This window comes from Tachypleus tridentatus, chromosome 4 (genome assembly GCF_004210375.1).
Source record: "Tachypleus tridentatus isolate NWPU-2018 chromosome 4, ASM421037v1, whole genome shotgun sequence".
In the NCBI taxonomy this organism is placed as follows: domain Eukaryota; kingdom Metazoa; phylum Arthropoda; class Merostomata; order Xiphosura; family Limulidae; genus Tachypleus; species Tachypleus tridentatus.
In genome coordinates this window covers 21,187,989-21,214,908 of record NC_134828.1, presented here as the reverse complement: position 1 = coordinate 21,214,908, position 26,920 = coordinate 21,187,989, and the positions used below count along the sequence as shown (strand labels likewise).

The 26,920-nt window shown below is 33.8% G+C and overlaps 2 protein-coding genes across 2 annotated transcripts; both read right to left on the bottom strand.

Annotated features, from left to right (window-relative positions):
* Window positions 1-4,082: 4,082 nt before the first annotated feature.
* LOC143248076 (putative protein-lysine deacylase ABHD14B) lies at window positions 4,083-6,578 on the bottom strand. The gene is made up of 4 exons (XM_076496512.1): window positions 6,505-6,578; window positions 5,893-5,965; window positions 5,041-5,209; window positions 4,083-4,263 (listed from the first exon to the last, which is right to left on the bottom strand). The coding sequence occupies exons 1-4, from the start codon at window positions 6,576-6,578 to the stop codon at window positions 4,118-4,120; spliced, it is 462 nt and encodes a 153-aa protein (XP_076352627.1). The 3' UTR covers window positions 4,083-4,117.
* A 66-nt stretch (window positions 6,579-6,644) lies between these two features.
* LOC143248075 (serine/threonine-protein kinase PAK 3-like) lies at window positions 6,645-26,390 on the bottom strand. The gene is made up of 9 exons (XM_076496511.1): window positions 26,204-26,390; window positions 25,307-25,520; window positions 23,760-23,946; window positions 22,157-22,249; window positions 20,386-20,485; window positions 17,948-18,144; window positions 16,989-17,126; window positions 9,902-9,965; window positions 6,645-6,724 (listed from the first exon to the last, which is right to left on the bottom strand). The coding sequence occupies exons 1-9, from the start codon at window positions 26,388-26,390 to the stop codon at window positions 6,645-6,647; spliced, it is 1,260 nt and encodes a 419-aa protein (XP_076352626.1).
* Window positions 26,391-26,920: the final 530 nt, after the last annotated feature.

The following is a 26,920-nucleotide window of genomic DNA, read 5'->3' as shown; positions in this document are numbered from 1 at the left end:
TTTGTATATCAATTACACTTTATACTAGCTCCGCCTGGACATGTGCATTTGAACTTTCTGCTGTCATGAAACCAGTAAATCCTTAATGGATTACTCATTCGAAGAAATATTCTAATAACAACTAAAAAAAATTGCTCCCTTCTAGACAAATCTTTGAATTCATCTACCAAAATGGAGAATAGCTTTGCATTTGCTACTTTTCCTTGTTTCATCCAAAATGATATTCTGATATAATTTCAAGTAACGAATTTTGTAATGTGTGATGATTATACTTCTGCATTAGCTTGTTCTTCTGCCAGCTTGGATCGTAGCATTTCTGAATATTTTTTTTGCCATAGATCTAATACTGTTATGAGATTGACTTCATTAACCTCATAATTTGTCTTCAATGTCTCCTTTGTTGCAGTGTTTCGGACCACTGTTAGTCTGACCGTATCCGCTACAGTTTTGATGTATTAACGATTTGTACTCATCGTTTCTTTTATGCTGTTTATGTATTAGATGTGATACTGTATTTTTCGCCGTTTTACTTTTTGTATGCAGCATATCTGCCTTTACAGTCAACGTGTCACTCTGATTTATTGTGGTTAAGTTTTAGGTTATTCTTATATGAATCACCTGTACACTTTTTCCAGCTCTTAAAGCTGTCTTATACAAAGGCACTCTCTTCAATTGTTTGTCGAAAATGTGTCGTTATCAGATCTCTAAAATTGAGATGGAAAAACAGCTGACAGTCTAACACTGCATTTTGGTTGGATGTGTACTTCATCTGATCTAAGTGGCTGTTCATAGTTCAAATATATTAAAGGAGCATCATTGAAGCATATGAGAAAATTAACTAGATTTTAATGTTTGCAGACCATTAAATTTTTAATAATATTTATTACGACATACACATCAAGAGAAATATATCTGAAGCAGTTTGACAAAACAGAACACCTGTTTTGCGTGTACTCTGTACAGATATCTGTACTCTGCTCTCCATAGATATCAAAACCCGGTTTTTCGTGTTGAAATTCCGCAGACTTAGCGTTCTGATACGGCAGGGCAGAGATAAATTATGTATAGCTGTATCATTTCTACATTATTTTTTGCGTTACTTTTGTTACTGCCATCCCTACGTTATTTTACATTTGTTTTTTTATCACTTGTTTTGAAACATTTTCCCACTGACTGAAAGTCAGTGTAGTCTTTAAAACGTGGAATAAAATTTAATATCATGCCTACTGATTTTGTTACTCCTTCACTTAATACATAGTATAGGGATTAGCCTCTAAAACGCCATGGCCAAGCGCGTAAGGCGTGCGACTCGTAATTCGCGGGTTCGCGCCCGCGTCGCGCTAAATATGCTCGCCCTCCCAGTTGTGGGGTGTGTGACGGTCAATCCCACTATTCGTTGGTAAAAAAGTAGCCCAAGAGTTGGCGGTGGGTGGTGATGACTAGCTGCCTTCCTCTAGTCTTACACTGCTAAATTAGGGACGGCTAGCACAGATAGCCCTCGAGTAGCTTTGTGCGAAATTCCAAAACAAACCCTAAAAAACGCAACAATTGCATAGTGTTCGAAGCATTGAGCATGTTGCAGTCATCTGATGTTCATTTGTTATTGACTGGTAATTCCTGTTTCACCCTGCACTTAAGTTTTTGAAGTAACACCAGATTTCCGTAAGAAAACTAATTTCAAGGCGTAATGAAAATATTTTACACTAAAATTAGCCCGGATAGCCAAGCGTGTTTAGGCCTTCGACTCGTAATCCGAGGGTCGCGGGTTCGGATCCCGGTCGCACCAAACATGCTCGCCCTTTCAGCCGTGGGGACGATATAATGTCTCGGTCAATCCCACTATTCTTTGGTAAAGGAGTAGCCGCTGGGTGGTGATGACTAGCCGCCTTCTACGTGTGTGTAGAGAGAGGGGGAGATAATCTTGATTTGGGGCCGACTGACTCACCCACCATGGAGTCTTACAAGCTGACATGCTACACTGTCATATTTAAAAAAATGCAGCAACACTGGGATATAATGATCTCTACACGCAAACTCAAATTCTAGACATAACGTCCTCAACATCCATCAAAGACAATTGACATCGACAGTCAGTAGACCAACCAACTGATTTTTAGGAAGTCACTTCATAACTTTCCGTCTGAACGAATTAAAGTTTTAAGTGGTGTGTTGCAGTGACCCAGTTATTCTACTATCAGGACCCTTTTAAGCTATATGTAACTAATAATTAACTCTAAATAATTTGCTTACTACGCTATTTGAGCTGTACAGGTAATAATTATGTGAAGAGTGAATAAAATTAAAATATTAGATATTTTTTCTAATGACACTGATATAAGTGTGAGTGTTACCTCTAGAACAGTACAATACGTATGGCCTCAGTCGATGTTTTGTTGTCCCAAACCCACTGCTTAGATGGAATCACCAAACGAAAACGCTAGAAGGCTTGAGGAGATTGTCCTTACAAATGCACCCAAATTCAAATCATTTAACAAAAGTTTGTGACAGCTTCTTTAGTCGTGAATAGGAAGTGGTATCAATATATAACATGTTCAGTGAAGTAAGTACTACACATCTCAGCCAGTGATGTTACATAGCATCCTGACAGATAACAAGTACAACATAATCTTGTTCATCGTCTCAGCTTTCAAAGACGAGACCTGTTGGACAGAGTTTCATAATCCAGACAAACTAAGATCCCAGACATGCAGAATGTGAGGGAATAAGAAATAGGAGGAAAATCACTCTCAATCATGTCTCGACCAGCTAGATGTCCAGATACAAACATTTTAAGAGGCTGTATAGGCTAATATGAAACTGGAAAGTTCAAGCAGCAACCTGGGAATTTAGCTGATTTATGTGGTATAACAGTTTGAAGTAACAATTAACAAAGATACATTAATGGACTTATGTTATCGTAAGAACAAAATGTACTGATAGGTTTAAAACAAATATAAAATTACTACATTATAGAACGTATCTACTTTTATTTGTATTTATTGTAAGAGTGACAAGCTGGACATTTAAATGCAACTATTCATTCTTTTACTCATCAGTGTGAATCACCTGCACATTTCCAAATTATTTCCACTGTTGTATGTCCCACAAGCAGTATAACAGTATACATAGTTATAAAATTTATTATTATCACTTCATGGATAGGTTTTTAGCACATTTTTTCTCAACATCATTAATATGGAATCTGCAATTCAAATGCAAAAAAGGAAAAAAACGTTCTCACTACACAAAACTACTTTAAAACATGAATTGCAATATATTTCTTAATATCTCTCTTTTTTTCTTTGTTACAATCCACAGCCAAGAATTGACAAATCGTGAGATATATTTCAAATATGTATGATGTCTTTTTGGCTTCTGCTGGCTTTCATTGAGTCTCAGTTGCCAGCTTGTTAGCATAACGAAGGAAATTGTAAAGAAGTTTATGCCAAAGTCCAGGGCTAGTTAGATAAGCCGGATGGTTTCCTCTGGGGATCTCAACTCCTTGACTTATGGCTAACAAGCATAACAGAGCGGAATTTTTCCCACGATCATACTCTCCAAACACCACCAACGTAGTGGAGTCTAAAATATGATAAAAAAACTATTGATAATTTTCTAGAAGACTAACAAAGAACACTAGATGTGTGTATAGAGAGAGGGGGAGATAATCTTTATTTCCAGAAGACTAACAATAAACACTAGACGTGTGTGCAAAGAGAGGGGGGATAATCTTTATTTCCAGAAGACTAACAATAAAAACTAGACGTGTGTGTAGAGAGAGGGGGAGATAATCTTGATTTCCATATCTTCTTTTACATGTTTATTAGATGCTACATTCTACTTTCAGATAGACATGGTTTACATGAAGAAGAAATAGTAACATTTTGATGACAGATCTAAAAGTTTATTATTTTTATTTATTACTCGCTACAAAATATATTAAATAATTAGATACCCTCCTCTCATGGCTAAGCTGGAAGTCTCACAACTTGAAAAAATAAAATTCGGGTTTTGATACTTGCGATGAATGATACTTTGAACACAATAACATACAAAAAATATTAAAATATATAGGAGAATAGCTTTACTTTATCACAACTGACAAAAACTGAAATATTCAATGTTTTACCAGGTACGGAACAGCAAAAGCTCCACTCATACTAGAACTGACCACCACAGGACGTATCAAGTTCAAGGCTTTAACTACATCGTTAATGAACTCGCCGGGGTCAGAGATGCGTGCCCTCTCGCTGTTACCGAAACCTCTTACAAAAATATTCAAACATAAATGTGAGGTAAATAATATACATACAAACAAAGATCGCGCTGCGTAGACTGCAGGTTAAAGGTTACCAGGATTAAACTTTTGCATAACACATTTATGTCGAAAATAAGAAATACAATTGTAGATTTACACAATTGATAGATTGAAAAACGTTCAATTCCTAAGAAAGAACATGCTAATTAATTACATACTTAACATGATAGCATATTTCACTACACAAGAGATACACGACTGTGTTTGAAACTCTATTCACAACTGGTCAGGGTCCAAAATGGCCAGGTGGTTGTGGCGCTTGACTTGCATCTGAAGGTCGCCAGTTTAAATCCCCGTCACACCTATCATGCTCGCCCATTCAGCCGTAAATCCAATATTTATTGGTAAAGGAGTAGACCAAGAGATGGCGGTGGGTGATGTTAACTATCTACATTTCTCTAGTCTTACACTGCTAAATTAGGGACGGCTAGCGTAGATAGCCCTCGTGTAGCATTGTGTGAAATTTAAAAAACAAACAAAGAATTTAATTTATGATAAAGGTCTTGCCTACCTATCTCTTCATTCAGTGACGAACTGACACCTATATCAAAATATTGTAATCTTAAGCTGGCAATGAACTGGAGTCTATATCAAAATATTGTAATGTTAAGTTAGCAATAAACTGGAGTCTATATCAAAATATTGTAATGTTAAGTTAGTAATGAACTGACACCTACCTCTAAATGTTGTAATGTCAAGTTAGTAATGAACTGAAAGCCCACCAGGTACATCCATTGCCACAGTCTGGTAGCCCATTGAAGCCAGCACTTGTATTGTGCCCAGGTCCAGCCAGGTTTTGGAAGAAAACGCTGCTCCGTTCAGTAGAAGGATGGAGATGTGGAAATTGGAAGTGTCCTTAGGTAAAGCTTCACGGTAGAAAACTTTGACATTCTGGTTACAGTTATGAAAAAAACATGATTACAAAAAAATAAAACAATAACGGAATATAAATCACAAACACGTTTTGTTTTTTTTTCAGAAAATCGTAACAAAACGTCAAATTGATACGATTACCAACAACTGTTTTGTTTTAAATATAAATATATATATATAAATTACACACTATGTATATATTATATAGGTGGTTTATAATTTCTAACAATATTTTAGTGGTTCTAACAAATGTGAAACTTGAGGCAAAATGTTACTTCTAAAAAACATTTTCAGGTTCATTTTCAAGTAAAGTTGAAATTTCTAAGCAACAAAAGAAATTCATATTTCACGAAATGTATTACACGTACCTATCCACGCAGTAATGAATGATGAGTCGACATAATATATTCATACACAAAATACAATAATCACTTAGACGATCAGGTTTAATTCAGTTTTCAATTCACACAATAAAAATAAATGAATGTTATATTTCAAATTATTTTATTAAAGAGTTTATTGGTTTGAAGTGAAGACCAAAGGTTTGTGACGTTGTGAGTCCGCAGAGGTACCGCTGTGTCACCGAGTCATAAAACAGAACAAAATGTAAAGATCTATAATTTATTTTGACTTGACAATGAGCGTATGTTACCGAGCACAAGCTATAACATCATATAGTATCAGGATCTACATCCACTTACCACAGATATTGCATTTGCGGAAACATCATCTACATTCCATCTACCAGAAAAATTCCGTTTGGGGCAACAGCATCTACATTCCATTTACTGGAAACATTTCATTAGGAACAACAGGCTATACAACCACTTACTTCAAATATTTAATATGGAACAACAGAATCTACATCTACTTACTACTTGGTGGATTTGGAATATGAATATAATATAATTCTTCCTAATAATTCAAACATGTTGTAAAGTTATAAATAAATATAGAAGTTGATGGTTATTCAGATTTAAGATAAAACCATTGTAATATATTGTGTGTGTATTGGTACTCTTGTTTTAAAACAAGTCCAAATGGTTACCTCTCGATGTGGATTCCTTTACATGACGAGAGGAACTTGTAGGACCTTGAAGGAAGAAGAGGATTCTATTGGTTGAGAGGCGTCGGAGGCACTGAAACACACCACTTTGGTTGTAAAGTCCTGTAGCTGGGTGAACTTGTGATGCTTTCCCTAAAGTCAGTCATGTGATCCTTTGGGCAGAGGTAAACTGAGTACTGGTGTTGAACGTTCTCAACAGGTATTATGGGCAGTAAGTCTGATGCTAATGTTTGGGTATAACACTCACAAAACTATGGCATAGCGACACTGTCCTAGTTGGGTAGTGTCCATGGAGGGTGGGGTCAATGGGTAATGAATCATTCTGTATTCCTTGTGGATAATTAAAATAATGAACATCAAAATAAAATAAAATTCATGAGTAAACGATCAATTATAAGGACAAATGGCTCCCTTTTCATTCAGAAGTAACCAAAGAGGCTGATTAGCTCTTCTGAGTTTGTCAAAAGCTACAATATGAGGAGACCTCAGTTGAAATACCTTAAACACAAGATAGCACAGTCCTCATGAAATCAAAGTCCATTGGTGAGCGACTAATCACCAGGTCGTGATAAGTCTTAGTTGTAGATGAGTCTTAATCCAGTAACTAATATATCATTGGAAGTTGCAAGTGGATAATAATCCAGTAACTCATGAAATATAGACTATAGCTTATGAATTATTACTTTATAACAAGAATCAACAATATATTCAAATGAATAACATCCCAGTAACAGGTTACTAATAGACCAGTAATAGATGATTGGTTTGAATTTTGCTCAAAGCTACACAACGGCTATCTACGTTTCCATACCTAACTTAGCAGTGTGAGACTAGAGAGAAGGCAGCTTGTCATCACCACCCACCGCCAATTCTTGGGTTACTCTTTACGTGGAATTTTAAGTGGGATTGACCGTAACATTATAACGCCCCTACGGCTGAAAATGCGAACACGTTTGGTGCGACGGCGATTCAAACCCGCGACCTTTAGATTACGATTTAGAGTACCTTAACCACCTAACCATGCCGGTAACAGCTTAAACATGTATAGAGTAACTGATGAATCATCATTCAGGGACAACTGAAACATATAGGGTAACGGATGAATCATCACTTAGCGACAGCTGAAATATACAGTGTAACTGATAAATCATCAATCATTATCATTTGAAACATACAGAGTAACGGATGAATCATCACTTAGTAACAGCTGAAATATATAGAATAATGGATGAATCATCATTCAGTGGCAACTGAAACATACAGGGTAACGGATAAATCATCTCTTAGTAACAGCTGAAACATACAGAGTACCAGATGAATCATCAGTCAGTAACGGTTGAAACATATAGAGTATCAGATGAATGATAAAATAATAAATCACAAATCGTTTTGAAAATAATGAGCCAATATTTGTCTCGAGAATACTAAAATTTTATAAAATGCAAGCTTATTTGCATTATAGATAACGAATAATTGTTTTGTTTATATTTAATACAAGTTTATTTCTATCGTTTCAAAAATATACTGTTTATCTTTAGTTTGACTGATCAAGAAATGACGAGAAACAACACATACCTAGAGGAATGCGAATATAGGTTAATAGTAATGTGAAATAAAGTAAGTCTGAAGTGATGTGTGGCTATTGATGTGGGGCTTGATTGTGACTGAGGGCGAAAATAAATTTTGCCCGAAAATATCAAATAAACTTTTAAATTATATACATAAGATTTATAGTCGTTTGGAAAAACTGATGCCGGTAACTTTCACGCGGAATCTACTGCACTAATAGGTTAAAAGGTGCAACTGAAAATGTCATGTGGGGTAATATATTGTTTTGAAAGGCATAATAAATTTCCAAATATAAGAGCTATAGATATGTACGGAGCTTTTGCAGAATATTATGAGATTTTTGCTCGAAAACTGTTGGGGCGAGAATTTTGGGGCAATTTTCTCCATACCCCTCGCCTCCTACGTTTATGTGTGTAACAAATAAGATTTGCATCGAAAATATATATGCGACTCAAAACAGTGTATGTGTTTTCTTATAGCAAAGCCACATCAGGCTATCTGCTGTGTTCCCCGAGAGGAACCAAACCCCTGATTCTAACGTTGTAAATTTGAAGAATTACCGCTGTCCCAGAGAGGGACGACTCAAAACTAGCTACTCTAGAACACCATACAAAAAACAATCGAGAACTTGTCTTATGAGGATGTGGAACACTTCTCGAAATACTTTATGGAGATAAATGTTTGGAATGGCTTGTCTCATAAATAGGTAGTGCAATCATATCTCTAGGCTGGACTTCAGCCTTTGATTCTATGAGACACATGAGTGAGATGCAACTCTGAGGTAATGATACGGTCATAACAATTTGTATCAATTGTTCAACTTAGTAGAAAAAGGAGCTATCCATCAGAGTTGATAGAGGATAATTTAAATGGGTAGTGTGTACCATTTGTACACTAAAATATACCATCACATGGCTCTGGCAGATCTTCATTGACAAGTTCATTTAAGGACTATCTGGAGAACCAATGAAGGATTACTTGAGTGTGAGAGATTTACTTACTCTAATAAAGTTAGTTTCTGCTTTGATAAGGTTTAAAGTAACAACTATGAACAGAAATCAAGAGATCAAACTTACAACAGCAGCTAGTGTGGTGGTACCTTAGACAAAATGTCCTACTGATTGAGTGTGAGCTAGGCCAAAGGTTAACTAACTACCCAAACGCCTGGTGTTGCAACACAACCCATCAGTTTCCAGTGAGTAGGTGTAACTTTCATCGTTCTACTATGTTATGGTCTGTGTGGAATGAATGCTGGGTCACTTTAAAGTGAACTGTATGTGCCTTATCCTACAGAAAGGTAGACGAGACTATCAGTTTTGATCAACAACACAGCAAATACATTAGAATCAACATGAAGCAGTAGTTACTACTTTTTCAACTTCAGAAAGCTAGTTAAATCTAAGACCACTACATACTTGGGCGAAATTCATAAGACGGCTTGCACCTAAAGGTTTGTTGGCCAACTTAGCTTTTAAAGGGCTTGGTGATGATTAGTATGTTCCTGTGAGAATACAAGAGAGAGTGAGAACTGAACTGATGTTTCATGAGAAAGCCATCCATTGCTGACAAGGTCATGGATGTATAGAATGCATTAGTGTATGATATGGATGGAATCACAATACCCACGTTTATACAAGTAGTGTTTCATGACTTACTACAAATGAGGTCCAATGCATTGGTACCAAGTAATGAATTGATACAGTCATCAACATATGAAGTGTACTGTTTACTGTCCAGAAATCAAGCAACACTAGCACATACAGTAATCTGTACAAGGAATGCTGAAGTCCCAATGTAGTTCTGAAAGTATGGTTAGTTTGTTAATTCACTTTCCACTCACATATTGCACGGTGAATGAATTCGAGGTGATTGAAGCTAACAGTATTTCTCTTGTTGCCTCCATCATGTCTTATGATTATTTATATATTTGAATTTGCTGATTAAGAATTGTGCAAAAACTCTAGTTTTAACACTGTAACAGAAGCTCTGTGATTTGTTGGATAAATGTGCTAACGTATTTGAGAGATCAGATAACAACTGAGGTTAAATAAGGTAACTCAGTGTCAGGTAGATACAATTGACACGTGTCTGACTGAAAACAGATAAATAGACTTCCTTGAATATTTGGATAAACCGGTGCTGATATATAGTCAATGTTAAAGTATGGAGCACGCAGTCTTGGGCATTTACAGTTGTGATTATTAGAAAGAAAGGGTCTGTGCCAGGTTTTGTTGTAAATGTAGTGTAATTGTAAATGGGAGAAAATTGTAACTTATGTTGACAGCCTTCAACTATCATAGATATTTCAATATCTGGACAAATTATAAGGAGCATGTTGGTTCAATAGTTTAAACTTTGAATTCAGATACTATATGACAAGAACAGACCTAAAACTTCTTTATCACTCAAAATATTTTGTATAAAATTTGCATCATGCCATGCTTTTGAACTGAACTGGTGCACTTTGGAACTTGCAACTTCTGAAGTTTGGTTGCAATGGGAGACAGTTGGTACACATACATGAGATTTAAAGATATTGATTGGTCTTTAGCTGAGAAATTAAAGAAGAGTTGATGATGACATATCTGACGTATACTATGAAACTGTATACTTATTTGTATACTAACAAACACTTGTTATGGAGAAAATGTGCACGTTAATGCCAACCAAGAGATGCATTGTTGAGTTTGCAGAGTTATATCTGGTAAGATATTGTGGTACATGTGCATTTAGGAGCAGTATTATTGCAACATATTGATTCACTGTAGTACTAGTATAGTAAAATGTATGAAAACCTGATCACGTAATTCAGAGAGTAAGAGTGGCAGGTTTTAAGTTGAAACTAGTTAATGACGTACTTGTGTACATGGTGGTAGAATCGTTTGATTATATTATGAGTATAGAAGGAGTGGTCACTGACACTACAAAGACCACAGCTGTACAAGACTTATCTCAACTTATAAACAAGCAAGATACCCACAGTTTCTTTGGTCTTACGTTATACTAATGATGATTCGTGGGCAACTTTTCATAGATCACTGCAACATTATTAGTTCTCACTGAAGTTGAAATGTATTTTAGATAAAATGAGGAGAGCGAGCAAACATTCATGTTACTGAAACGTGCAGTGAAGGAGTTGTGATCTCTCAGAATGGTATATGAATCAGGTTGTTATGAAATTTAGTCGAACAGTCCTTGTTTTTTCTTTACTTATTTTTCTGTAATGCCAACTGAAGGAAGTGGTTTGTCTTTTGAGGAGTGGTGCAATTTTGTTAGTTTGGCTACAAGAGTTACATCTGGTAAGATATTTATCATAGGTTGGTTTGAATGTGCGTTGATATATGTGGTGTGGTGACAAATATTGATTAGAGAATATTAATCACTTTGATTAGAGAAACCTTACTTTATTTGAATTATGCCAGTGATTATTTATTTTGTGATATCAAAATGTACTGAATTTAACAGTTTATAGTTGGCAGTACAATAGAGTACAGTAATTATCAAACATAGCTAGAACATAGCCAATGTTGCACAAGCCAGAGGCAGGCTGTCTTAAGTTTGCGACAATGTGTAATAATTACACGTGCATATGGCAATATATAAGTATATCTGTGGTCTTTTACACATGTGTGGATATTGTACAAAGTTACCTATAACTGTTGTATAACACGAACGAATCAATACATAAAGAGGGTCTCAGTGGATAACACTAATCTTGTAACAACAAAATAACTATTCAAGTTTCCATGCTGTGACTTTTAATGCTTTATATGTATTTTCACGAAATTTAGCACACTTTTAGTAGAAATTACAACTTATGCTATTGAATAACATCACACATAACAATGGTACTACTACGTCATGTATCGTTTATTTATTTAAATTGTGTATCTAAGAATACAGAATGTAACATTCAGAAAACAGCGTCCTATAACTATTGTAATTTAACTGACTTTCTAGCTAAAGCATTCAAAGGTAAACATTCAAACTGAAGCAGAAATTAAAAGTACTTTGTACTGAGAACAATGTAACATTATACGTCATTTAATGGATTAAGATTTTGTCTTTATGTCGGTTGTTGGCAATTTGTGAAAGAGACGATGAAATAGGTGGGCGTGGCAGGTGTATCTGACTTTCTTGTTTGTGTCTCAGTAAATTAAGAAGATTGAAAGATATAAAATTAGAATTTGTTTTAGTAATATTTCTATTATGATAAGTAATTCACGTTAAATTCCATACTTCAGTGAGAGTTGATAAGTAAATTGGAGAAGTTAAAGACCCAGAGAACAAATTTCATGCAACAGTTCGCCGGTAGGACAGCAGTAATTATTCGGATTTACAACGCTAAAATCAGGGTTTGATTCACCTTGAGGGACACAGACGATAGCCAGATGTGGCTTTGCTATAAGAAAATACATATATACTTATACAAGGGAAGCTTGAGAATTTATTTATTTTAAAATTAAGAAAGTAAAATTTATATGATATTACATTTTAATTTCTTAACTACATTTCGACACCAAGTTTATTCATATGCATTGAATATAAAGTAGTGTAATTAAATTTTTGAACGTAACTCTGTAAAAGTTCATGGCATATGTACTTTTACCTATTCAGAGCAAGAATGTTAACAATTTCATCTGAATGTTAAGAATTTGAAAAATATATTTGTCATTACTTACCAGTAGAGAATTATTTGAAGATATTGTGAGAGTGTTATTTTAACTGACGCGAATGATAAAATATTTTAATATTGACATTGAAATATTCGGCAGGGACTGAATTTTGATACAAAAGATGACAGTAAAGGAAATACTCAGACTATATCAGGGGAGGTGGGAACACATTTTATGTTTTGAGTGACAATAACGGGAGATAGTTTGATTGGATCAAATCAAAATATTTATGAGTAGGTGAATCAAAATACATTTGACCTCACATTTTAATCCTGATTCTTAAAATTTAAAATCAAGCAATTAACCCTTCTGACTCTCTTGTTTTCTGAATTAGTCAATTATGTTTGTCTTTCATTCTGTTTGTACTGAATATTTTCGTTTCTATGCTTTTAAAGAAGAAACTTATAAAATAATATACTCTTTAATAAGATAAACTACCTGAAACCCTTCACAACCATTCTAAGACATCAGGTTTGACCTGGCAGACCCCGTTGATGAGGACCCAACTACTATTGAATTACCATCAATCTTTACCATGCTAATTGAGTCTACCTGTGGCTGTACCTCACAATTTAATTTCTGAAGTTTCGCAAATGTCCATAGGTATATCAAAAGACATTTACATTGGCAGTGATGAAGTTACCTCACACAAGTAGTTTTTTATCAATCATAGTGGCAACTAAGATTGAAACTCCTGACAACCCTACCAGTCATTATCACTATATTTACCTACCTGAAACTACAATGTTAGGATGAGACTGAGACATGTTTAAAAGCATGGGCCCTATACATCAGGAAAGAAGGCTAGTTGCACAAATTGTTAGAACAACTGCCCTAGCTATAGGAAGATACCTAGTTGCAGTCCTGTGAAATCAGTGTATCTGATAATATCACAATGTAAGAGCCTGCAACTTTTAATCATACGATTTGTAAACTCACACAGTCAGCATCAACTTCATCCAAAGATCCAGTAGGTGTACGTTTCATAAAAAACAGCTAAGAAAATTATAAAATATTTATGTTTGAATGTTAACCTATATTTAGACAGTAAACTGACAGAGAATACAAGTAATGCGTATAATCACACGATCTGTTCCTCGTAACACTAAATTATTGAGGGTCGTAAACTTTAAAAAGGACTCTGTACTAAAAATTGTGTATTTAATATTTTGTTTTAAATGTTTGTTTACTTGAGGAAGCTTTTCATTACATCATGATGATGCAATATCTAGAAGTTTGGTGTAGTAAGCAAAAAAGATTAATGATATAACAAGGTCAGAGAAAATTAGTTAGTCAATCAGTAAATTATTCAATTTATCACTGAGGGCAAAAGAAATAGTACACAATTCGGCAGTGAACATAAAACCTGCAGAGGGGATTCTGTGTGCAACCACCAAACCACATGGTAGAGCCCACAGAGTCACTTGATTTCAAACCATCAGTATAAATAGTAATGGAAGGATGGTTTGAAAGATATTTGGCAAATAGAAGACGGTATTTCCAATCAAGACTTCTTCAGATGACCAAAAGAAAAGCCACATTTGGAGATGGTAATAAGCCATGGTGGGATGGACTGACCAGTGGAGACAGCAACGTCATCTAAGGACAAACCAAATTCTGCCAACTGTACCTGGATATAAAGGCCAAAAGAAACAATGGCATACCATCTATTATGAACAAAACATGGACTACTGAGGAAGAAAACACAGTCGCAAGTGGAATGCTGTTGTATGAATCGAAGATTTGAAGTATACAGTAAAGATATTTGCAAACGGCAGAGGTGTAGAGAAGATTCATGAGACTCAGCGTACATACTCTGGACTGGAGAAGAACAGAAGCGTCTTGATGGTAAGCTACTCCAGGGCTTTGCGCGAAATTCAAAACAAACAAATAACCAGTTAAAACTCATAAATTTCCACAACAGTTTAACAATGACTGCAACGGGATGTTGTTGCTTTTTTTTTCGTCAAAATATAAATAAATAAACAAATAAAAACCTTTTCCTGTCTCGTGATGTTCGTTTTAAAATCAATAGCTTCTAAACTTACAACAGAGTCAAGGAGAGCGTTAAAGTTAATTTATTCTTAACTACACTGTTATATCACACGAACGTAAGAATCATTTCAACAATGATCGAAAATTATAATAATACAAATTACAGCTTTTACGGTAAGGAAGAACATATTTATAAAACAAGCACAAGGTTTAAATCACTGGTGAAATGGTTGGTCGATCTCCTACCGGGAGAGCGAAAAGTTTTCGAATTTACAACGCTAAACACAGGAATTCGATTCCTCTCGGTTGACAGAGCATCTAGCCCATTGTGATTTTGCTATAAGAAAAACACATGTACTGGTGAAATGATTCTCAAGTTTTCAAAAATGATCACACCAGTGATCGAAACGTTGTGCTTGTTTCAAGAATATTCTTCCTTACTGTAAAGGCTGTAAGGTTCAATAAGATAATATTCGTAATCAGTAAATAAGCTCAAAACAAAAGTATTAATGATCTACAACTTACTACAATAGCATGAAAGTCTTTAATAAAAACTTGTTATGAGTTACGATACAAACCACAGTAGTTACTTATAATTTTAAAATAAACAGTTTGTCGGCCTGGCATGGCCAAGCGCGTAAGGCGTGCGACTCGTAATCCGAGGGTCGCGGGTTCGTGGCCGCGTCGCGCTAAACATGCTCGCCCTCTCAGCCGTAGTGGCGTTATAATGTGACGGTCAATCCCACTATTCGTTGGTAAAAGAGTAGTTCAAGAGTTGGCGGTGGGTGGTGATGACTAGCTGCCTTCCCTCTAGTCTTACACTGCTAAATTAGGGACGGCTAGCACAGATAGCCCTCGAGTAGCTTTGTGCGAAATTCCAAAACAAAACCAGTGTACAGCACTCTAATGACATGCTGGCAAATTAAGAGTAAATAATTCCATATATTGAACTTCAAATTTTACAAACACAATTTACACTAAAACGTCAAGTTGGACTGAAATACAACTAAACCATTCTTAGCATTGATGAAATCTTTGATGCTTGAAAAAGGAAAAAGTTTAAGTTTTATAAGTCTGTAAATCCAACGAAAACTATACAAGAATCAATAAGAATTTATTTTCAACCGTTCCACTGTAAGCACGTCTTCAGATTTGAATTCTACTGATAGAAAATGTTGCACATACTTTATCATAAAGAGCATTAAAAAATTAGAAAAATAAAAGTTACAACACATCAGCAGCCCTACAAGTATTTCTATATCTTCTTGAACAATTCCCAATTGTATAACAATATATGACATGCTATAGAACTTTCCTTACTTTGGCATGAGAGTTCAACTCTGAGCAGCAATAAAGAAGAAAACAAAATCAACAAGGTTCTTCTAATTCCTTTCCTCAAACCATTAAAGAAATGAATTTTTACATGAATTACTTAAACAAATATTTACACTACTTATAAACATTTTCAAAAATAAATATTTGTTTTCCAATGGGAGTTTAATGTACATGCATTTTTAGTAGATTTGTTTAGTTTTCTCTCACTCATGCATCAAAGAAAGTATTCAAAAATATGGAATGATCTTATATTCTTTATCACGTTAAGATATGCACAGATATGTATAAATGGTCTTTTTTTAAAAGAATTTACATAACCCACTAACGCAGTTATTATTATTTCTATTTACAATGCATAATACTGCAGTGAGTCATTTATTTATTTTTGAATTTAAAACATTTGCTATTGCAAAAATTTATAGAAATACAACAAACGGGTAAATAACTCTTACTACTATACAACAAATTGTATCTTATTAAACTCATACACATAAATATAAAACAGTTATTAATATCCTTCTTCACTGGAATAGTATTTTTGTATTTATATAAGTTGTTTATGCATGTACACCATGTGTATGTATGAATGATGGCAAGGAAAAATGTTAACACTCAACAACTTTTTGTCATGACTAATATGTATAGAGAACTACCTATTAGATGAACTGTACAAAATAAAGTAAAAATCAAGTGTTTTCTATCAATGGTTAATGCATTAAAATTTAAAGTATCTGAAAATGAACTTCAACAAAACCGAGTTGTGTAATGTTAAAACTTTTATCATAGAAACATTACTATTCAGTTCAAACACTTCTCCCAGTTACAAATCAATTAAAATAAATTGGAATGGCTGGATTTAAATGCAGTTAAAAAATTTTATGGGTGAAAATATTTACATTCATCAGGGATGTAAAAATTATTCCATTTTTTCACCAGTAAAAGATGATATTGTATGGAATTTACGAATATTACAAAATAAACATTATTTAATTATGAGGTGGTATCTTAAATTGAAGCTCCCATTCTGTTAGATGAACAGCCAAGCATAACAGTGAACTTTACATTTACTGATATTGTTTGTTATTGTGTACATTAGGATGTTAGGTTCAAAGTAGAACAAAATATCCTAGTAAAATAACAGTAATTTATACCATACCTTTAAAAGTTCAGAAGCAGTGCATCTCTTACTTGCATCAACTTCTAAACATTTGTTCAGAAAATTCTTAAAAACTGGAGACAAATCTTTTTTTTGTATGATCAATGGTGTTCCAATTTTGGTAATGAGATGATATACCTGAAAAAGAGTGTGTGGCTTGATGAATAACTTAACTGTTTAAAATAATTCTGATACCAAAAAAAATTATGTATATATATCTATTAAACATTTTAACCAATACTGTTAGTGACACTGGCATTAAATAGTTTGGACAATCCTCCTTAGCTATGTCTAAATGGCTCCAAAAGTATAACTATAAGGTAGATGAACATTACTGATTGAACATGTTACTGTTTAATTATTGAGAGTTATCAGTATGGTGGTGATAGTATTACAAAACGTTGAAGAATTAAATGTTCGTTACTGTATAAACATTTGTCAAATGTTCATACTTGTTGCCATTGTTGTGCTGTTCATCATTATGTTTAATACATCTGTATGTATAAATATTATACAAAGCCTTATTTATGCCTTTATTATAGCTGTTCCCTATAGTTGCTGGAAGACATTGTGGCCAAAGTATACAATTGTGTTTTCAAGTGAAAAGAATGTGTTTTAAGAATCCTAGTATTGTGAAACAATGGTAGTTTATATGAGGAACATTAATGTAGGAACATTTGTGTTTACTAAAATAAGTTATTAATGCACCCAAATTCTTAAAATATCTTGAAATTGCTGATGAAAGACTAATTGTATCCACAGGAAGACTCAATTAGATGTATCAAACAAATTTTGTTCAAATGCTTTAACTTTCTTTGTCCAATTCAGTGGTTTTATAACATTTAAAACCTAAACAACCTGTAAAAAAAAAGAGAAACAGGAGAAATTCAAATAAAATGAAAAATGAAATTCAATCTTTTCTTACTCCTTGGCTGTAAGTATTGACTAGCAACACTTACCATGAACTCTTTCTGACCATAGTAAGGTGGTTCACCTTGAACCATCTCTATGGCTGTAATTCCCAGTGACCAAATATCTGCTTTTGGCCCATATCTGTTTCTCTTTACTACTTCTGGGGCCATCCAATTGGGAGTACCACATCTACTTCTCCTGTTATTTCGGTCTCGGGTGAGTTTGGCAGATATCCCAAAGTCGGCTGCATAGTGGAAAGAAATTTATCATTTGAGAGAAATGACTTGTAAAGAATTTCTAGGCAACCTCAAAAATTAACTTAAAGCATATTAAAACTTGTTACACTTTTATAGTCAGTTCAATATGACCAACTTAGCTAACAAAAGATTAAGGTTTTAAAAAGTCATTTAACTTTATCTAGCCAAGTATATAATATCCCTTTTATGAGAACACATGACAAGATTAACTTTGCATTATTTTTGTTCAATCTTCCCCTATCAAATCACCTACATAACAAAACCATCTTTATAATGTTCAGACATAATTTATAACAAAATAAAATTACTATCATTCATTATAAATAAATTAATAAAATAAATATTCAGTGGTTAACTCTAATCTATTCTGCTCCTATTGTAAAATAGAAATATTTAATCATTGAAATGCACAATTAAATTTTGCAAACATACAAAACATTGCTACAAATCTGTCCTTTTTGTATACATTTATTACTTGTTCCATAATAAATAGTATGTAATAAAATGTTATTTTAAGTTGCTGGTGTTAAAAAAAAAGCAAAATCCAACTGGATAAACAATTTTCAAACTAGTAATTATTTTATATATAATTCTAAAAAAAGCCTGGAAATTAAATATGTTTGGCCTGGCATGGTCAGGTGGTTGAGGCACTCCACTTGTAATCTGAAGGTCGTAGGTTCACATCTCCGTCACACTAAACATTATAACGCCCAACCCCACTATTCGTTTGTGAGAGAGTAACCCAAGAGTTGGCAGTGTGTGGTTGTGACTAGCTGCCTTCCCTGTAGTCTTACACTGCTAGATTAAGGGCGGATAGCGCAAATAGCCCTCGTGTAGCTTTGCGAGAAATTCAAAAACAAACCAAATATGTGTATGTAATGGATGTTTAAAAAGAAAATTTAAATTATGAAATAAGGATGATAGAAATGTTGTTCTTTAATATGAATTGGTCATCTGGTAATTGTATAATTAAGGGTTATTTTGCAAAACAAATGTTACACTTTGAGGATGACACATTGATATATGTCAGAATACGTTAAGTGTAAGAGACAAGTTTTAAAGTCTCATTGGGGTTTTACTGACTTTAATCATGTATATTAAGTTATTTGTACTTTTGATATTGGCATATGGTTGTATTTTTGCAAATAAGCATATGTAAAAGCCTGTTATACTGATTAACGGCACAATACATAGCTATGTCATGTAGTTGGTTTTATTTCGTTTTATATTGACGTTTACCAAAAAATAATTTAATCAAGAGTAAACAATATTCAATGCTTTACATAGCTAGAAAATATATTCCAATAATATTTAAGGATTTGATATTGAAAAAAAATATGAAGAAATAAACAACCACAACTTAATATAAAAATATCAAATATTACAACTATTTAAGAAAAATAAGAGGAAAACGCGGATATAATAATTTAAAAATTAATTAGGAAGATACATAAGATTATAACTGTAAGTATATTGTAATGAACATAGGAATATGGAACAATTATACGATTGGAGCCCAATAAACAGTTTATTCAGTAACAGAACTCATTATTTTGACTGGATTTCAAGAGACATAAGTTTACATCAAACACTATCTACACATGTAATAAAATAATTTAAATTTTGCAATCTAAATATTGTAAGCCACTAAAATGTTGTATAAGTTAAACATTATTATAAAAAATTTCACTATAGATGTTGTGTCTTCTATTTATTTCTTAATTTGTTAACTGTGGCTGAAAACCAGAGGTGTGTAAAACATACACCCAAAATGTATATTTTTTACATTCTGATCTTCAGTAAACAAAAGAGGAATGTGAAAGAGAAAAAAAACCCATCCACAATTAGCTTGTTTTTCTAACAGCAAAAGCTTGAAAAATTAAAGTTTAGACAGACAGACTTTAAAAACAATTTCTATATTTGTTCTGTGTTTGCTATGTTTATATAACTGGCTTATAATACCTTGAAAGAAATATTACCTTTATTAATATATATAAATACATAAGTATATATACATGTACACACATAAATATTTTGCTTTTTTCAAAATAAAACATCACTTTAACTAGATTGTTTTCAACTGGCAAACACTAGCAAAACCTTCTGTTTTAATGAAACTACAAGGCTGATGCATTGTCAACTAATCTATGCTTAAAGGAAATTTTGTTACAAACAAGCTACAATATTTGGAACTGCATTTTCACAAAGGCATATGTCTAAAAACTTACCTAATTTTACCTCACCACCTGTTCCAAGTAAGATATTGTCACTTTTGACATCTCTGTGTATAACATGATTAAGGTGAAGGTACTCTAATCCCTGAAGAACCTAAATGAAATATGAATTTATTTCAACTATTAATATTTTAATAAATAAATATCAGATATTTGAAACTTTATATGGAGACAAGAGTACAAATTCTGAGTGAAAGAAGAAAATATTAAAGCTATTTATTTTGATAACTAGGAAAAGTATTTGGCTTCACACAAGTTATTATGTTGATATATTAGTTGGTTTCTCACGCCCTGACATTAAAAAAACATGGGCTTTATAGATTGAGACCAACAACCTTGAGGGATTGCCTCTGTGCAGTTTTAATCTTAAATTGTTTCTGAATTAAGGTATTTTCTGTTATATCATGAATACTTTTAATAGAAAACACATATCTTTAATGAATGGAGACGATAAATTAAGAAATAAACAAATATTTTCCCAATTCTGTCATTTATACATGTCATGTTATATTTCCTATACACAGGCTAACAACAATATCAGACTATACTTTTTTAGCCAAGTAACATGACATAAAGCCATTGCTGGAAAGCATTGTTATCAAAGTGCACTAGCTTCCCTATATATTACATGTTCTTATACAAACTAAGGTACCCAGCTTTGCACAAGTTATTACGTTTATATATTCTACACTACAGATTGGCCATTGTTCCATGGCATGTGGGCTTCAACTCATAATGAAATGGTAAAGACTCAAGTCTGCCTATGCTACATTATTATGTCAGTGTGTATGTATTCTGAACCCATTTTAACACGAAAGTATACCCTATATATCTTTCTTGCTAAACAGCACAACATAAATACCACTGTTTGAGCCCATTGTTATCAAAATGTATTAACTTTTCTATAAATTAGAAGTTGTCATATAGGAAAATACTTTTTCTGTGTAGTTCCACTAGTTTACCTCATTAAAAATATACACAAGAATAATTAATAACCAGATGCACACCCTCAGGGTTCCATTAATATGGGTGCAAAGCTGAGTCTCTGTGCTCTTTCTTCTTGGAGATACAGAGTTACATACACAGAGACAAACCTTTTATTATTATATATAAACAAAGTTATCAGTAGAATATTACTTACATAACATAATGGTAGATTTTACGTTTCCACTCGCTCCTGAAAGACTAAACCATTGCCTTCAGTAGTATCTAAATTACGTGTTCTTCACAACCTTAACTAGTTTTTTTTTGTTACTTTGTGCAAAATTAATTCTAAGATTGTAATGTTTTAACCTATTTTCAGACTGAACCATTTTTTAAGTCTTTCTGGTATTTATTTCTTTGGAATATACTATGCACTTAATATCAAAGGTTTACGTTTTAACGTGGTTGAGACTGATATTTAGTACAGTTAAAACTTGCCAATGGTAAATTTAGAAAAACAATTGCAGACTTGTTGAAGATGTGTTTCCATATAATGCACTGGAGGTGAAACTTCTTGTAAGTTCAAATAACTTCACGGAGTTTATACTATGATAACCTCATCAATTTTAGATGGAATTACACTATTACCAGCTGAAATATTATTTAAATTGTTCTTTATCACTGTAGAAATGAAAGTTTATGGAAGTATCAATTTTTTGCAACATAGTTCATTAGAGTTTTTGCAAGGAAATAGAATAATCATTCAACAGACTTAAGTAACACACAATTATCGGATCTCTTCTGTAGAACACATCAATTAACAACAATCAATCTCACATACTTTTCTACAAACTCTTGAAATTTTCTTTTCTTTCATGGAAGTTTTTGTTACAACATCTGTTAGTGATCCACCGGACAAATACTCCATTACAATCTATACAAAGGAATTTAAAATTTCACTTACATTTTGTTCTTTACCAAAATCATACATACCAGTAACACAAAATAATTTTTACTTCCTGATTTAGGATTCTGTCAGTAATGACATTTCTAACAAATACTCATACCAAAATTCTTCCAAAAATTTATTCATGAAGTTGGAAAAAAGTAACAATAGCTCTTTAGTATTCTTTAAAAGATAGATTTGTATTATATATTTGTTTGTTTGTTTTGAATTTCGCACAAAGCTACTCGAGGGCTATCTGTGCTAGCCGTCCCTAATTTTGCAGTGTAAGACTAGAGGGAAGGCAGCTAGTCATCACCACCCACCGCCAACTCTTGGGCTACTCTTTTACCAACGAATAGTGGGATTGACCGTACATTATACGCCCCCACGGCTGGGAGGGCGAGCATGTTTAGCGCGACGCGTGCGCGAACCCGCGACCCTCGGATTACGAGTCGCACGCCTTACGCGCTTGGTCATGCCAGGCCAGTATTATATATAAAGCTACGTGGTTCACAGAAGATAAATATATTAAATTCATGTTTAAGAGTGTTGAACTAGCAAAGAATACTTTTCTACCTCTTTGTTAACTTTTTCTATTTGTAATTTTCATTTTTCAATACATTCTTTTATATAATTGGTGACTAAATCTGTGATCTGGTTCCTAACAGTTATAAAAAATTAAGTAAGATCGCATTTTGTGTAAAAAATTGATTACTTAATGTTTATAGCTTTTCCTAATACACTGTATCATGTAAGCTGCTAATAATTCAACAAACTCAACTTTTCCTGTATTAAACAGTTTCAACAACCATACATAAAATTACGTTCACCTCACCTACAGGGAAGATGAACAAAGCAATGGTATAAACTAAAATGTTACAGATAAACCTTATGCTGGTGAGTTTTTTTGGTTTTTTTTTTGGAATTTCGCACAAAGCTACTCGAGGACTATCTGTGCTAGCCGTCCCTAATTTAGTAGTGTAAGACTAAAGGGAAGGCAGCTAGTCATCACCACCCACCGCCAACTCTTGGACTACTCTTTTACCAACGAATAGTGGGATTGACTGTCACATTATAACGCCCCCACGGCTGAGAGGGCGAGCATGTTTGGCGCGAACCCGCAACCCTCGGATTACGAAGCGCACGCCTTAACGCGCTAGGCCATGCCAGGCCCTATGCTGGTGAGAGATAATGTGGTAGGAACACATTATGCAAGTATAAAGTTATTCTAAATATATATACATATATGGAATGAATTAAAAATTATTGTAACTGAAGCAGATGTGTCTCCAACTCACAATCCTTCCTCTAAAACTATTTATAATCACAATTAAGAAAAAATCAGATCTGCGAAAGTGGCATACAAAACGTTTCTTAAATTTGTCATGTTGCTCAATATAAACAAATTAATTTAATAAAGACAGTATCTTAACCCATACATTATAACATGTCAAATTATAAATAAAATAAAGTAATATGTAACACTATGAACACTTACCCAGAGTTCTTCACCTACAAGATAGGTGTCAATGTAGTTTACTATATTTTGGTGTTTGTGTTCCCTTAATCTAAGAATTTCAATGATGTACAGTTCAATTTTACTTTCATGGGATAAGTTTATTTGCTTGATAGCAACTGTTCTACCAGTGCCAATTTCTGACGCTTTATAAATAATTCCTGAAGCGCTGAAACAATAAAAAACATTATAATCTGTGGTGTGCTGGTTACCTGATACAAAGACATCACTGTATTCTTGTAATAAAATTATTATGCCTTCACATGTTTCTAGCCTTATATTTTTGTAAGGTCGTAATACTGTATATTTACACTATTATACAGTATTTCTGTTCTCCTGTTACATTCAAGATACATCCATTATGTAATGTTAGTTTTGAATCTTTAATTTTGTAATTCAGATAAGCCTACCTGCATAAATTAATCCTTTTTTTCTTATGAATACATGCTTTTAAGCATAACAATGCTAATGACACATGGCTTACTTTGCTCAATATACGTTGTAACCCTTTCTATGGTGTAATTTTATTCTTCGTAATCTCCAAATTTCCCCTTTTACATCGAAATATCCAATAATTTATAACACTTTCTGAACTATGAGACTATGTTTGCTGGGACAAGTTATTTTTAATGCAAAGTTTTGTTGATGTAAAATATACTAGCTGTATTTGGATAAGATGAATCACACTGCCCACTTGTAACTAATTTTTTTCCTTGATAGATCATAATGTGGCAAGGTGTTTCTAATGTTGAACATTTGTATATTTTCTAAGTTAAATCATATTTTCAATACCAATGGGTTTACCAGCCTGTCCTTTGCATCACATATAGTGGTTTGTTTGTTTTTAAATTGAATTTCGCACAAAGTTATTCGAGGGCTATCTGTGCTAGCCGTCCCTAATTTAGCAGTGTAAGACAAGAGGGAAGGCAGCTAGTCATCACCACCCAACGCCACCTCTTGAGCTACTCTTTTACCAACGAATAGCGGCTAGCTCAGATAGCCCTGGAGTAGCTATGCGAGAAATTCAAAACAAACAAACTTAAAACTTTGTGGAAGGTTGGAAAAGAATGATATTGCAATTTGTTTTTGCGCCAGCCGTCTCTAATTTAGCATTTGTTTTGGAATTTCTCACAAAGCTACTCGAGGGCTATCTGTGCTAGCCGTCCCTAATTTAGCAGTGTAAGACAAGAGGGAAGGCAGCTAGTCATCACCACCCACCGCCAACTCTTGGGCTACTCTTTTACCAACGAAAAGTGGGATTGACCGTCACACTTTAACGCCCCACGGCTGAAAGAACGGGCATGTTTGATGCGACGGGGATTCGAACCTGCGACCCTGGGATTACGAGTGGAATGCCAAAGTTTTAAGCATTCGTACTTTGGACTCAGACTTCGGTCCAACTCCAATACAAAACGTCAAACCTGAATTCAAATATTAATAATTGTAATTACCCTATTCAATTACCATACTTTTCTTTAAGTTTATACGAATAAAAGCTGATGAGGAATATATTATTTTTTTAAACTTACCCATAACCAATTTTTTTAAAATTGGTATATTTCGTATACGGATCTTCCATTGACACTCGAGTTTTAAACTTTTGTAGAAAGTCTTCATACGTCATATTGTTACTGATTCTGAGATCTTTTGTTTCAAATCCAAAAGATGAGCAATTATTTAATGCTCCCTCTTTTTCAACAGGTTTTGCACACTGGTAATGAAATGCAATCATTAATATTACAACTATGAAGTAATAATTCCAACTCAATGATATACGTATATTTAGAAAGTAACTGAAAATTCAATGCTCTGACACAAGTGATGTAAACAAAGAGCAGCTTTTGAATTATGTAATCACAAGACTGAAAAATAAACAAAATCCTGTATATAATGCTCTAAGTTATACCATTAAAGTTATGAACCACCTTGAGGTTAAACAATTTAACTTGTAATATAATTCATTATAAAATATGTCATTTGTATTGCACAGGTGTAAAAGATAAAGCAAACATTAATGCTTGTGTAACAATACTGATATCAAAAGAAAACAGACTGGATATTTCTTACGGTGTTTCTAATTAAACGACTCCTGACGAAATGGATGAGAGTTTTTGAATTTGTATCATCCCTCTTAGTGGACACAACATTTTTCTCAATTTGTTCTTCCTATAAAAAAATACCCATGTTTGAATAAAAGTTGTTATCTTCCATAAACAATTTTTTACACATTGTTAAATGTAGAAAATACTGTAAAACACTACCCGTAAGTCTCAGAGTTATTTTAATCTTCTAATAAGGTACTTTCCTCCTCTCACAAAATTAGCGTTTCCTGTTTTGTTCTGCCCTCCATAGACGATTTTTTTATAACACATTCCACAAGCCTTTTGCACCCACCTATTGGAATCAGGGCCGTCGAGAGCCATTACGGGCCCCAGGACAGCAAGCATTAAGGCCCCCTTCCACAAACAGCTGGCAAAGCATTATATACAGGCTGTCCTCCTGGGCCTCTCGACACCCGGACCCAGGGGCACTGGCCCCCCTGACCCCCTCTCGTCGGGCCTGATTGAAATCATAGATTTCAACAAATCTCCCACGCAAATCATCATGCGTCATCTTTCCACCAATAGGAATACACAACCGTCACGTTACGCATGCATGTATCTCTCTCTTATGTGCCACTATCGAAACATAATTTTTTTTTGGTAATGATGAAGTTTAGACATTTTTCTTTTTGTTCAAGTTCTGCTTAGAGTGGTTGACGTTAGTGTAACTTACTATTTATTTCAAGAAATTTCCGCTTTGACTTTGAAAAAATTTATTTACTAGTGTTTTAATTTTTCACTTGTTTGTTCGATTTCAAGCCCGAATTCCAAAGTTAACGTTATGTATTACTTCGGATCTTTCTCATTTATGTGATGTCATACTTCGAGCCATAGGTGTAAGCAACCAAGAAAGCTATTTATTTGCATTCGTTCACAGGAAAATTGAGCATTATACGGGGCAACATTTGTCTGAAAGGGATTTTGATCATTTCTCTTCATCCCAACCGAGTTTGCCATGCCTTCTCACACGCTTCCCGAGGATTCTGATCAACTTTCATTTGTTTTGTTTTTCGACTTTATTTCTCACCAGATGTTTTGTTT